Genomic DNA, 14,151 nt, shown 5'->3' on the forward strand with positions numbered 1-14,151 from the left:
ATAAAAGTTGTGTTTTAGTTGTATATTTCTGTGTTTCAGACTACTCCAAAATGTGATTTTAAACAACCATCATTTTACCATCTCTCAGTTCTGTTGATATCAGAATTCTGGGCAATTCTGCTTCATGTGATGTTGGCTGAGACTGTGTTCATCCGGGGGCTCAAGTGGGCTGGAATGTCCAAAATGGCCCACTCCACTGGCTGGCAGTTGATGCTGGCTGTTGGCTGGGGGCACAGCAGGGACTGTTAACCAGAGCATCCAGTTTTCATACTTCATGTGGCTTCTTCCTGTGGCTTAGACATCTCACAGCACAGCAGTTATGTTCCAAGAGGGATCACCCCAAGGATGAGCATTCCAAAAGGAGGGAGCATTGCAAAAGGCAGGAAGCAGAAGTGTCCAGCCCCAGACATGGCTTCTCCAGCCTTCTAAATGGTCAAAGCAGTCGCAGGATCAGCCCAGATTAAAGGAGAGGGAAATAAGCTCCATCTCCTGATGCGAGGAGAGAATCAAAGGGAGGAGAGAAATTGGTGCAGACCATCTTTGGAGACCACCACATTGAGGGTTAAGAAAAAGGCTATTTCTTACATTTTGGGAAGATAATTATAAGTCATGATGGATGCAGAGGAATATTTCTTTACTTAATAAATGAGAATTGCTTCTCAGTGTTGTATTTTAAGAAGATACACATCAACCACTCCCTATGTTGTCCCCTCTCTGCAGATCTGTTGCCTAAAGCAATAAAAAATGGCCAGAGGATCAGTATCCGATGAAGAAATGATGGAGCTCAGAGAAGCTTTTGCCAAAGTTGGTAAGTAAACCTGATACCTCAAGTCACACAATTCTCTTCTTTTTTAGTGGCTTTAGGACAGATTCAGTGAATGGTAACATGAGCAAAATAGCAGAAGGGACAGGAATACAATGGTATTGGTTAGAGGAGCTGGGAAACATTTTTGAAAGCTGTTCTTCAAGAAAATTACTTCTTTCTCTATCTAAACATGGAATATGGGCCCTTTGTCACCTGTAGCCTTTCCTGGTAATGGCCAACTAAGTCTCATCTTTCATAGCTTGTCTGCTTTCTTTGGTTTCCTTTGTTTTCCTAGTATTCCATACTTTTTCTTACTCTGTAGCCCCAAACCTGTGATTTATTTTCCCATCTGTTTCTATGAGAGTCTCTTCAGATTCAGCTGTCAGAACCTCTGTTTTGAAATTATGACTCTTGGATGTTGGAAGTGATGCTAATGCCCATATCCAATAGCAACAGGCCTCTTGTGAGATTCTGACTTTGCATGGGGTCAGGCCACAACCCCTGAATGACTGCCTCTCCTGCCCGCTCCCCTCCAATCCAGCCTACTCTCACCTCTCTTCATGCTGTGACCCAAGTCGCCCCAAACCTTCAGCTCCCCGTTTGCCTTACAGATTCTGATGGCAATGGGTACATCAGCTGCAATGAGCTGAATGATTTGTTCAAGGCTGCCTGCTTGCCTCTGCCTGGGTACAGAGTGAGAGAAATTACAGAAAACCTGATGGCTACAGGTGACCTGGACCAGGATGGGAAGATCAGCTTTGATGAGTTTATCAAGGTGAGTATGACGCAGAATCCAAGGAGATGCATTTGAAATGTGGGAGTTCAATTCGGAAAACGTCCAGAAATACATTCCCACCCTCCTTGCTTCAACATTTTCTCAATCACAGATTGGGTTTCTAAAGATAAATTATGTTTTTGCAGGTTTTTCATGGCCTGAAAAGCACAGAGGTTGCCAAGACCTTTAGAAAAGCAATCAATAAGAAGGAAGGGATTTGTGCGATCGGGGGCACTTCAGAGCAATCTAGTGTTGGGACCCAACACTCCTATTCAGGTAGGTGTACCAGTGTGGGGCGGGGAAGCCGAGGTGGAGAGAGTGTTGGGCTGAGCTGAGGGCGGAGGGAGAGAGAACCATGTCAGAAGGATACACGTCTTCTAGGGTTACAGATTCCAAACTCAGTATTCAAACCTAAGGGGTGCAAAGAAAGACAGATGTTAACATGAGTTTATTGACTACTGCCTATTTTCCTACGTATAAGTGGGCCAGCAGTTCTGGCTCCAGGTAGGGTCCGATACCAAATAATCGGATCGCCATTTAAAAAGTACATGAAAGGCTGCCAAAATTCCTTTGCAAATCTTCTGGACAAAAAGAGCTACTCAAGCTTCTACCTCCAAAATTCATGCTCCAAAATGCCTGCTGAGCGGTCCAAAAAAAATTGTGTTTTCATTGATTTGGAGGAAAGTTGTATATTTATTCTGAAAGCTGCCATCCAGCAGCCTTCGTGGAAACTTCTCCAGAACAGTACAGTAATCCAATAATTCCCAAACTGAGGTCTTCAAAACATTAGTTGATCTTAACGATCAGCTCATGGTTAAGTACAATTCTTAATTGCGAAGAAAATTTCACAGCCTTTTACTATGTAAACGTGCATTAGGAATCTTCAAGACAATAATATGCTGTGTGATGTTTCCCAAACTTTTGTGACTTAGGATTCTTCTGAGGGACTCTGTTTTTTTTCAGTGACATGCAATTTGGGAAACACGGTGCTGGGCTGTAAGGCATAACTTGAGGCTTTATTAAAATTTCTAAAATCAACTTCTGGCAGCTTTACTGATAGGAAAGAAATAACATATCACAAATGATTTCATTTCATAGCAATTTCATTATACAGTTTTCCCCTGCTACCTGAAAGTAGAGGGTTCCTATGAAACCTTTCATAAGCTGAAATGGCGTAAAGCAAAGAAGCAGTTACCTTAGGACATATCTTGCTAACAGATGCACAGAATAAGTTGAGATGAGACAGATGCTCACAGACACAGCTGAAAACAATGGCCGCTTGATGCTGAGGTGTGGAGTGTAGTTCCCGGGGAGGAGCTGGGCAGGGCCACTCTCGCTGCTAGGGGCGCCCACCGCCTCTGTAAAACAAACACTGCAAAACAAACACGGAGAGCTATTTTTACTTTTAACCTTTTCTCGTAAAAGCAAAAAATCCTCTTCGGATTTCTTTTGGTTAACGAAAACAGGTACCAGTGTAGGTCTTTTGTAAAAGTGAAGTGGCATACAGCAAGTTTCAAAAAGTGGGGTTACCTGTACTTGTATAAAGAAGCTCAGAGATATTGCAGAGATTGCCTGTGATCATCCCACATTTAAATCAGCAGAGCTAGAGCTAAGCATTAAACCACATTCACATTTAAATTGTATATAAATATAAATAAACATTTAATTATTTATATATATTTACATGTATAAAATACAGATATGTATATATTTACTTCTTTTTTAAAAATATATGTCTTTATTTTTTAAATATTTATTTATTTATTTATTTATTTGGTTGTGCCGGGTCTTAGTTGTGGCAGGTGGGCTCCTTAGTTGCGGCACGTGGGCTCCTTAGTTGTGGCATGCATGTGGGATCTAGTTCCCTGACCAGGTATTGAACCTGGGCCCCCTGCATTGGGAGCATGGAGTCTTAACCACTGTGCCACCAGGGAAGTCCCTATATATTTACTTCTAAATAGAATATATTTGCATATATATAGCTTCTAAATCTGCTTGCTATATATATGTTTTATGATTGGAGTGAACAGAGATTCTGTGCCTATTTCCCAAATCATTTGAGATTTTTAAATGTCAATAAATGTGAGATGATAGGATAATGGACAAGATCAGCCTCACAATGTCTCTCCTGGGCACAAGAATCTAAGATCCATGTGTATAATTTTGTTTGTATCAGATTTTCACTTTGCAAATAAGTCATTTTAATCATTTACTTGCAGAGGAAGAGAAGTATGCCTTTGTCAACTGGATAAACAAAGCCCTGGAAAATGACCCCGATTGTCGGCATGTCATCCCAATGAATCCAAACACCAATGATCTCTTCAGTGCTGTTGGAGATGGCATTGTCCTTTGGTAAATAACACTACCTTCTTGGCTTCCGAAGGTTTCCCTAGAATCTTCTGGAATACCAACAATTCACTGCGTTTATCTTTAGGCTCACTTCCTTTGGTACTCAGCTGGATCTGAAATGCTTTTCCAGACTTTCAGGTGGCAGGTTCAGGAGAGCAAACTGATTTCAAACGCAGCTTAGAATGAGAAATGTAAAACTACCATCACTTGGGCGGAGGAGAGGGATGCACAGTACAGAGACAAACATGAACGTAGAGATATAGTAACACAAGGTCAAAATCAATTATTTTTTGGAATATACGCCATTTTGCTTCATCTGAGCATGGCCCGCTGTGAGAGTACATAGAATTGAACGATAATAGCAGCATGATAATTGAAGCATCCAATGCAAATCCTCAAGCAAAAGAACTATTATGTTGAACTATTATTATGAACTAAATATATGTTGTGTGAAAAAAAAAAAAAAGAACTATTGAGAGGTGCACAAATGCTGCAAGCGCCTGGAAAAGGAGGGATATATTCTATGCACAGGCGCCCTCTCAGCACGGTTGGTCAACTCAGGATGGTGCCTCTGAAAATGCCTCTGTGGCTCTTGCCTCATATTTGGCAGCCTCTCTGTCATTGTAAGATGTGGCGTGAATGAGGAGGCTTGAAAGGCCCAATCTCAGGTGGGCTCGGGAATTGAAGGGAAAGATGTGTGGGCAAGACTTTGAGCTTCCTACCCCTCCCCTGCTCTGACCAGAGCAATTCCACTTTCGGTATTTTGTTTATCAGAGCTCACCAAGAGATTTCATTTTTAAAAAGTTCAACGGCTGAAAAAAGACATCAGAAACCTAGCCTGCATGTTCGGGTCCTGACTCTTTAAGACCACCCCCTGGTCTTCCCTCAAGCTCTTTCTAGTTGTACCTCCCAAGACCCCCATGACTCAGGCACCCAGCCCAGGGTACGAGTGAAGGGTTGTATGACTGACTGGATGCTTGAGCAACCATACTCACTCTTCCCCATACACGCCCTGCTTACAACTTGCAACTCTGGCTTTGCCTTTTATTTTCCTTTTTAAGAATGTCCTTCCCCACCCTCTCCTCCTGCACAAATCCATTTACCGTATAATTTTCTGGTTCTTCCAAGTCCTACTGATCTCTCCCTTCACTGAATTCTTAAAGCACATATTGTTTGTAGGACTTTGGGAGCCATTATCATGTTCTGCTTTGGACTGTTATGTAAATTTTCATATCCATATATTTTGTCTCTGTAATTTGACTCTAAGCTTTTCAAGGGCAGGGATATCGTATACTTTTTTAAGCCACCCCTCTCTCCTACTGTTTGCCAGAGCTTCTAGTTCACTAGAGTGTCATATTTTTCAAATAATGATTTAGGGGTTTGTTTTGCCTAAATTGCAGTAAAGTGCCTTTTATTTAAATATATGTACATGCATACACAGAGAGCAAAGTTGTGGAAATACATCTTTATTTAAGCATCTATATGCTTAAAACTTGTTAGAAAAAAAGTTAATGTTGATTTCTCTTATTAAAAAAAGAAATAGTCACATTCAAGTTTATTATTCTTTGATTTTGTTTTTGTTCCTTTGGATTTTTTCCCAACTTCCTTTCTTTAAATAAGATGGAAGTGACCTAAGGAAATTTATTTTTAACGACCCATTGGAGGTTAAACCAAAGCTAAGTGGGTAAAATAAGTTTTTCATAAATAATAGCTGCTTATTTTGGATGTCTGACCAATGTGTTAGATACTTAAGTGGGAGACATTTCTAAAGTACTGATACGATAATGCTTACAGGAGAATGTAAAACATTTTATTATATGATCAGTTGAAGGTATAGAGTTTGACCAGCTGTCAAATAGAAATGTAGACATTATATAAGCTCAGAAGTGTATAGATAATCTTTTATATAGTGGAGCCATTTTCATGGCTGAGAAAGTGAAGTACTCATAGAGAATTTGCCTTGGCTATCCACCCAGAATTTCCTAATGTGCTAAGGGAACCAGAATAATCTTCCAGCTTTTTAGGTGAGTGAATGAAGTAGGGTTCTTATTTCCTGCCTCAATATATTGTTTGACTTCAAGGAAAATTAACCTTTCCCGCAGATAGTTTGAATCTAGTCGAAACTGCAAAATTGATTTTATATCTGAACACTGGGTAGCACAATGATGTTGCTGTCCTCTTTGCTTATGGCATTGCTAGAATTTAAATTCAGTGTCACTGGGCTCTTTTATTTAGAAGCCTGCTTTCTTTAATTGTTTCTCTTTCAGTAAAATGATCAACCTATCAGTGCCGGACACAATTGATGAAAGAGCAATCAACAAAAAGAAACTCACCCCTTTCACCATTCAGGTGTGTCTTCCCTGTGTTACCTTAACGTAGGATTGTGCTTTGAAGAAATGAGTCGCCGTGACTGCTGAGCCGGCCTTTTTCAGGTGCTCAGACATTATTTCCAAAGCCCAGGCTTTGGGCTGGTGATCTGTCATGACTAGTAGGGAGAGGGGGACACATTTCTATTTTGTCTTGTATTAATATAGTAGGGGGGGCGGTGAGGGAAGTTAGTGAGTATTAGTAGTTGGGGTAGACTTTGTTTGTTTTGGCCACGTATGAATAAAATTCACATTGGCTAAAATTTAACTCAAACTTTCCCTGGCAATTTATCTTGGAGCTGATGCCAACTGCACAATATTTTATCTGAAAAGATCAGCTTTTCTAAGAAGTGAGGGGGTAAAAAACGGGAAGTTCTCTGGCAGCCTGCACGGTGGTATTGGCCACAGACACCAGTGTGATAAATATAACTTGCTTTTATGCCTTCAGTTTGTTGATTGACTGGAACAGTGACCGGTGGTAAGTAAGCGGCATTTCTGTCTTATGTTCCAGCATTTTCACATTATTGTAATCTTCTTGCTCAGAAGCCACATCTCACTTCTTAAATCATGAGCAATATATTATGTCCTGTTTGGATTTAAGCAACCCTGTGTTCTTAAAAAATGGAAGCCGTGATCAAAGCAAGAACTATGATTAAATGTACATGAAGGCACTTAACGTCATATTTAATCTTGATGTTAAGTTTTAGTCTTGGCCGTAAGTGGACATGATATTTTTTACTTGTCATTTTGAGCTCTACATTAGGGTAAAAACCCAGTTTTCTTCTGATAGTCCCCTTCCCAATTCACTGATGGCCTACGTTTTTCTAATTTATCATAAGAACAAGTTCTGTACATCTTTGACTCTGATATCTCCTTCTTTGTGGACTCAAAAATAATAGTACAGTTGACCCTTGAACCATGGGGGGAAGGAGGTGTGTCAGCCCTCCGCTCGGTCCAAAATCCAAATATAATTTACAGTCTGCCCTTCCTGTACTTGGTTCCTCCATAACCACTGTTCTGCGTCCATGGTGTCAACCAACCGTGGATCATGTAGTACTGTAGTATTTACTATCGAAAAAACCCTACATATAAGTGGATCCGGCAGTTCAAACCCCTGTTGTTCAAGGGTCAACTGTAGAAAGACCCTGGACTGAAAATTTCACTGACCCTATTGCAACTGTATATGAGTTACCTTACATACATTGTTGTTAGTTATAAGAACATATAATCTGTATGTATGTGGATATGCGTGTGTGTGTACTCAAGGTCCCTAGATATTATAGATACTCAATAAATTGTCCTAGTAAAAATCCCTCTGTCTTTTCCAGGAATTTCATTTGAATCTTTTTCATTCCTTCAATATCCAATCTGAACGTCAAAAAGATATTTTGTTACTCTCTTTCATGACCTTGATTTACATTAACAATGGGGTTATTGACAATAGCCAGTGACAAGACAGTGACTGCCCTCAAATGTGCCCCTTCCTTGCTGGCTGATGGAGATGCTGAGAGTGGAGGCTCCATCACAGAGCAGTATGGAAAAAGAAGACTCGTTAGTTTCATCCTGACCAGGATGAGCCTTCAACTCAGGGCTCTGGCTTGATGGATTAGGCACTGCCTGGGTTACTGGATTTTACTCCAGTAAAATCCAGGTGTTACTCCCTGCTTTTTTCCAATGTTAAAAATCTAGTGAAGACAATGCCTCTAGACCTAGGAACTTTCTAGAAGCAAAACGTTGCTGCTGCCGATCAAGAATGATCATTTGGCATCTGCAAAGTCAAAAACAAAACTTGCATACTTTTTCTCCTTCAGGAGAATCTGAACCTGGCTCTGAACTCTGCCTCAGCCATCGGCTGCCACGTGGTTAATATCGGGGCTGAGGACTTAAAGGAGGGGAAGCCTTACCTGGTCCTGGGACTGCTGTGGCAGGTCATCAAGATTGGGTTATTTGCCGACATCGAACTCAGCAGAAACGAAGGTACCAGCAAAGCCTCCAACGTTAATAATGGCATGACATTTTGTTAGTGCGTGTGTTGGGGGCTGTGAGAGGAAGATGTCAGGAGTTGTCAAACTCAGAATCCTCAGTTTTTGAAACTACAGTTATATCCAATCCTTTGTATTAATGTAACACGTTCTATCCACACTGTCCAGACTTTTTAAAACGAGAGCAAAAGCTTTTTTAAGACCACAGACTACTCATAATGCTTGTTTAGAACCTATAGCTCAGTCTAGCTGTCTGGGACCCCAACCTCAAGAGCTTTTCTGAGTTCACTTTGCCTTTAGACACTTTGTAACAAATTAGGCTATTTTAAACTTGGATTTTACAAAGTGATTCACATTTATATACTGCAGTGATAGCACCAGAGTAGAAACTCAGTCTCTTTCTTACCAACATTATAGGAAATTACATTTAGAGTTTCAGAGTTCTCAACTAAATATTGTAGCTGTCAGTCTTATTCCATCAGCTGTCAGCGTCCTAAGCATTTAAACAATTCAGCCTGTCCTTTAGACAGTAATAGTAGACCTTGATAAATATCATACAAAACACACGGTTACCTTTCATTTTTCCTGTACAGATCCTACTAATATGAAATCTGTAGCCAAATTCTAACCTTTTTTTAATATATATTTATATTTTATTTACATGTCCAAATCAAAGTAACCAGTGAAGAATCCTGGGGTACCATTTGAAAACCAGTATATTAAACAGAATATAAAGAAGAAAAAAGCAAATAAGGAACTCAGAACACATTAGAAAGAATATTGATTTGCAAATAATGACCTCAGCTAAATTTAAACCTTCTAGCTGAGCAAAAATGACTTAATTCATCTGGGAAACAGAGGAAAGCGTTAATTACACTTTTTGAGATGCTATAATTATGCAGGTAAGCATTTGAAATATAAAACACCTATGGGAATAAGCAAGAGCACATTGTCATTATTACAAAATGATCTCTTAAAAGCAAAAATGTCATATTATATCAAACTCTGCTGACAGACCCAGCAGAGTATTCTGAGTCGATAGTCTTGGTTATTTCCATGGCTCTGCTCCTGTATTCTTAGGCATAGCACTGATATTCATTGGTGCCTTGTCTTCTCCACCCGAAAAATGGGGATAATAAATAGGCTTATAATACCTTACACCTCTTTTTAGGGAATAATAATAAAGTGTTTATTCCATGGGAGAGGCTCTATGTCCCTCTATCCCAGAGAGATAATGTGGTATCTTTGACTTCCCAGCAGGGCTCAGTTTAATTTGTAACTAATCCCCCCAAATATCCCCTGCATTTATTTTTCTTCGTTTTTTGCGCTTCTTCAGCACTGGCCGCTCTTTTGAGAGAAGGGGAGAGTCTGGAGGATTTGATGAAACTCTCCCCTGAGGAGCTCCTGCTGAGATGGGCTAATTACCACCTGGAAAACGCAGGCTGCAACAAAGTCAGCAACTTCAGCAGTGACATCAAGGTAGGAGGAGTGTACTTTGTACACAACTAACCACAGGGGTGAAGGGAATTTGGGCATTAACAGAGAAGAGACAAAGATAAAGACAAAGGGCTTCATCTCTTCGGAAGTTCTGGTGTTAGTTAGAGTGGCCGGCGCTGTTTTGGAGCCCATGCTGTTCTCGAGTCCATGTGCAGCTCCAGCTCAGGGCCACGTACAGACCTGCCCAAGGCCCTAGCAACCCCACCGCATCAAACGAGATGGGTGTCCCCTGGAGTTTCAACATCAGAACGTAGAGGGATGAGGGTGAGACAGAGGAAGAGCAAGAGGTAAGACTGATTTTTAGGCAAAGAGAGTCTGCGTAGGATTCTAATGTCTTTCTGATTTTATCAACGGGAGCATCAGACGGGGATTCCTTTAAAAAAAATTAAACGAGGATTACTCTTCTAATTATCCTAATCATAGCAAACCGTATGTACTGAGTGCCAGGCACTGTTCTAACTGCTTTATGCATGTATTGACTCATTTAATCCTCACAACAAATCTTTGAGATAAGGATTATTACTTGCTCATTTTGCAGATAAGGAACCCGAGGTAAAGAGAATATAAGTAACTTGTTCGAGTTCACATAGCTGGGGGAATGGGGTCAGGACTCACACTGAGCAGTTGACCTCCATGGTACTTGACCACCATACATACTGCTCCTCTAAAACAATTCATAAATTTCTTGAAAGCTTATTATTTGTAGAAACCAGAGTGATGTTTAAAAGATAATGATTCTGGAAACCATCTGCAATGAGAATTAACCCCAGAAAATGTAGAAGACACAGTTAGTCCTGCAACAGCGATCATCCAAAGGGGGAAAGGCTGAGGGAAGCATGCACTGTAGTTTTCAAGGTTGTGAAAAGTTCCATGCCAAGGTGAAAGGAGCAGCTTGTGCACATTGATAACAGATGGACCGACACAGAAAGAGCTTAAGGAGCGGGAAGGAATGTCAGTCCCAGTAGGAAATGGTATGAGATGCTGGAATGCAACATGAGAAAAACATTTCAGTCTCCACTTTCTCAAAAGTTAAAGACATTTTCTCCAAAGAGGAAGAGTCAGAGGAAAGGTCACATGACTCACCAAGTCAACCCAGGCTTGTAATTCTTGAGTGACAACTTCCCCCTGCTGTGGACTTAATGGCTTTTAGAACTCAAGGTCTGCCAGGCACAGTACCAATTAGAGTGAAGCTTCTTGATGGAAAGTCCCCCATTCCTTAGGACATAAGCTAATAATGCCAAATTTATTTTTTCTAACTACACAGCTTTCATTGCTTATTAACATTCTTCTTGCACCACCAGCCAAACTGGGATTAAACAGGAACTGGACAGCATTATCTCCCTTTGTGCTCAACACTTAGGCTCTGCAATTATTTCAGCCAAAATTCTCAAACTTTTCAGATAAAATTAGGATGCTTGGTTGGAGCCATAAATTTACCTGATTTCCTATGACTGAAAGGCAGTGTTCTTTAGAATATGAGATAGGAACTGGCAAGCTGAGCACTTATACAGTGGTTGTGCCTGTTCTCCGGGAGTAGCTGCCTCACCACCAACGTCAGTGCTGTGACATGTAAGGCTGAGCATGTGGCAACTTTGGGAGGTGCCCTTAAATCACACAAAGTCAGCAAAGGAGGGGAGAACCCCCAAAATACAATGAATGAGACAAGTTTCTTAGGGTCTGGTGAAATGAGGTGACTCTTAGCAAAGCTAAACAGATGTGACACATGATGTGCAGATTTTATTCATGCCTAACCCTGCATGGAACTTTCACTGACTTCGAAATACCTACAGCGAAAAGTAAGAGAAAGGAGAAGGTAGAGAGAAGAGGTGAAAATCAGTTTCCCAGGTGCAACATCCATGGCCGGTGCTCTCTCTTCTTATCTTTCTAATGTCACAAGAGGTGAGCATACCTCTGCTATCCCTGGGCTCTACCCAGTTTATAAAAAACAAACAGAGCGACAGCTGATTTTTCAGTCTTTAAGAGAAATTAAGATGTCTTTAAATGATTTAAATAAATTACCTGAAAATCTGTATGCTTTCATTGAATGAGAATAAACTTATAATTTTAAGACTATGATTCAGAAAATTTTTTGTCAATAAGCCTATTTCCAGAATCTAAGAAAACATGAGAATTCAATATCCATATCTACTCTGCAATAGCTAAACTAAACCATTTTTTCTAGCTTCTTGATAAATAGTAAATGCACTTACCTTAATATTGCTCCCTTTACATAAAGACTGCTTGTGAATGCTTCAATATTCTGTCTTCGAAATCTTTTTCTTTTGCTGATTGTCCATTTAAATGTGTTTTTAAACTCTGCCTTAAACTTCTGCTTCCTTTTTCTGTCACTTTTTTTTTTTTAATTAAACCTTAGCTGGCTGACTTCTACAGCAATATAAAGGTATATATATTTTCCTGTATACAATTTAATACACGTAAACGAATTATTTTTCTTCCCTAATATCAATAGAATAGCATTTGCCTTTTATGTATGTCCTGTATTTTTAACTGTTATACTCCTTTTAAAAAGAAAGGCAAATATAATATATAAAGAGACAAATAGAAAATTCAAATCAGTGAATGTTCGCAGCTTTGTTAATTAAGTTGCATTGTTGAATGATAGTTGGATGAGAAATGAAATATGTTTGCTTTCGGGAAATTATTGTCGTGCTAAGTATGTAATTAGCTGTGCCATTTTGAAATTGTAATTTCCTCATTTCTCACAGGACTCAAAAGCTTATTACCACCTGCTTGAACAGGTGGCTCCAAAAGGAGATGAAGAAGGTATTCCTGCTGTTGTTATTGACATGTCAGGACTGAGGGTAAGGCCATGCCCCAAGTCGTGTTAGATGTGATGATTCCTCTGCATTGGCTGTTCCATTGCCCTGTGTGATGCTGGCTCCAGAGTTCCATGAGTGAACATCTCTGCTTAGAGCCATGTTAAATTGTTAAAAACTGTTAACAGTTTTGGGTTGTAACTGTGGAAAATTGAATCTGGAACTAAAATTAAGGAAAGAGAGGAATGATAATGAAATGCCATACACCATCGGAAGCACTTCTGCATGTGTCCCATCATTTAATAGGCCCTCCAACACCAAGAAGGATTATTTTTTCCATTTTTAGCTACCTGAATATTATTTCTAGAAATAGACAGGATATTTACACAAATAAATAAATTCCCACTATCACAATGAAAAACAAAATGAGATTCAGAAGGGTTCATTAATATGTCCAAGATCATATGACAGATTATTGGAAGTCCTGTGATCCAAGGCTGGGGCTCTTTTCCTCTATTAATAATAATAAGAGGAAACCCCACTTGCTAGGTTCTTCCTATGTGCCAGGTATTATGCTGGGCATGTTGCTTACACTGCCCCTAATCCTTGCAAACATCACTAAAGTAAGTGCTAATAACTCTGTTTTATAATTGAGAAAACTGAAGGTCAGAAAAGTTAATAATCACCTCAGGACCACAGAGCCAGTATGTGGCATAGCAAGGATTTAAGCCCAGGATGGCTCCAAAATCCACTCAGCCACAGCCCTGCCTCACTACACCATTGAGGGTAACGGGAGAAAGGGCTGGACAAGATCGTCTAAGTTTTTAGAGGTGTCTGGTATGAGGACTCATTGAAAACAAAGTGGACAACCTGGAAGAAATGGACAAATTCTTAGAAAGGTATAACCTTCCAAGACTGAACCAGGAAGAAACAGAAAATATGAACAGACCAATCACAAGCACTGAAATTGGAACTGTGATTAAAAATCTTCCAACAAACAAAAGTCCAGGACCAGATGGCTTCACAGGTGAATTCTATCAAACATTGAGAAAAGAGCTAACACCCATCCTTCTCAAACTCTTCCAAAAAATTGCAGAGGAAGGAACACTCCCAAACTCATTCTATGAGGCCACCATCACCCTGATACCAAAACCAGACAAAGATCCTACAAAAAAAGACAATTACAGACCAATATCACTGATGAATATAGATGCAAAAATCCTCAACAAAATACTAGCAAACAGAATCCAACAACACATTAAAAGGATCATACACCATGATCAAGTGGGATTTATCCCAGGGATGCAAGGATTCTTCAATATACACAAATCAATCAATGTGATACACCATATTAACAAATTGAAGAATAAAAACCATATGATCATCTCAATAGATGCAGAAAAAGCTTTTGACAAAATTCAACACCCATTTATGACAAAAACTCTCCAGAAAGTGGGCACAGAGGGAACCTATTTCAACATAATAAAGGCCATATATGACAAACCCACAGCAAACATCATTTTCAATGGTGAAAAACTGAAAGCATTTCCTCTAAGATCAGGAACGAGACAAGGATGTCCACTCTCACCACTATTATTCA

At 39.8% G+C, this 14,151-nt stretch overlaps 1 protein-coding gene across 3 annotated transcripts in view; it reads left to right on the forward strand.

Moving 5' to 3' along the window:
- Positions 1-14,151, forward strand: part of LCP1 (lymphocyte cytosolic protein 1) — an 81,011-nt gene that overhangs the window by 44,387 nt on the left and 22,473 nt on the right. For all 3 annotated transcript variants that reach the window (XM_059902467.1, XM_059902469.1, XM_059902468.1), the window contains 8 exons: positions 721-808; positions 1,417-1,580; positions 1,727-1,856; positions 3,800-3,932; positions 6,197-6,278; positions 8,107-8,272; positions 9,614-9,756; positions 12,501-12,596. In XM_059902467.1, the coding sequence (XP_059758450.1) occupies positions 745-808; positions 1,417-1,580; positions 1,727-1,856; positions 3,800-3,932; positions 6,197-6,278; positions 8,107-8,272; positions 9,614-9,756; positions 12,501-12,596 (978 nt within the window). In that variant the 5' untranslated portion in view covers positions 721-744. The remainder of the gene's footprint in view (positions 1-720; positions 809-1,416; positions 1,581-1,726; positions 1,857-3,799; positions 3,933-6,196; positions 6,279-8,106; positions 8,273-9,613; positions 9,757-12,500; positions 12,597-14,151) is intronic.

The sequence above is a fragment of the Balaenoptera ricei genome, chromosome 18 (genome assembly GCF_028023285.1).
Source record: "Balaenoptera ricei isolate mBalRic1 chromosome 18, mBalRic1.hap2, whole genome shotgun sequence".
Taxonomy (NCBI): Eukaryota; Metazoa; Chordata; class Mammalia; order Artiodactyla; family Balaenopteridae; genus Balaenoptera; species Balaenoptera ricei.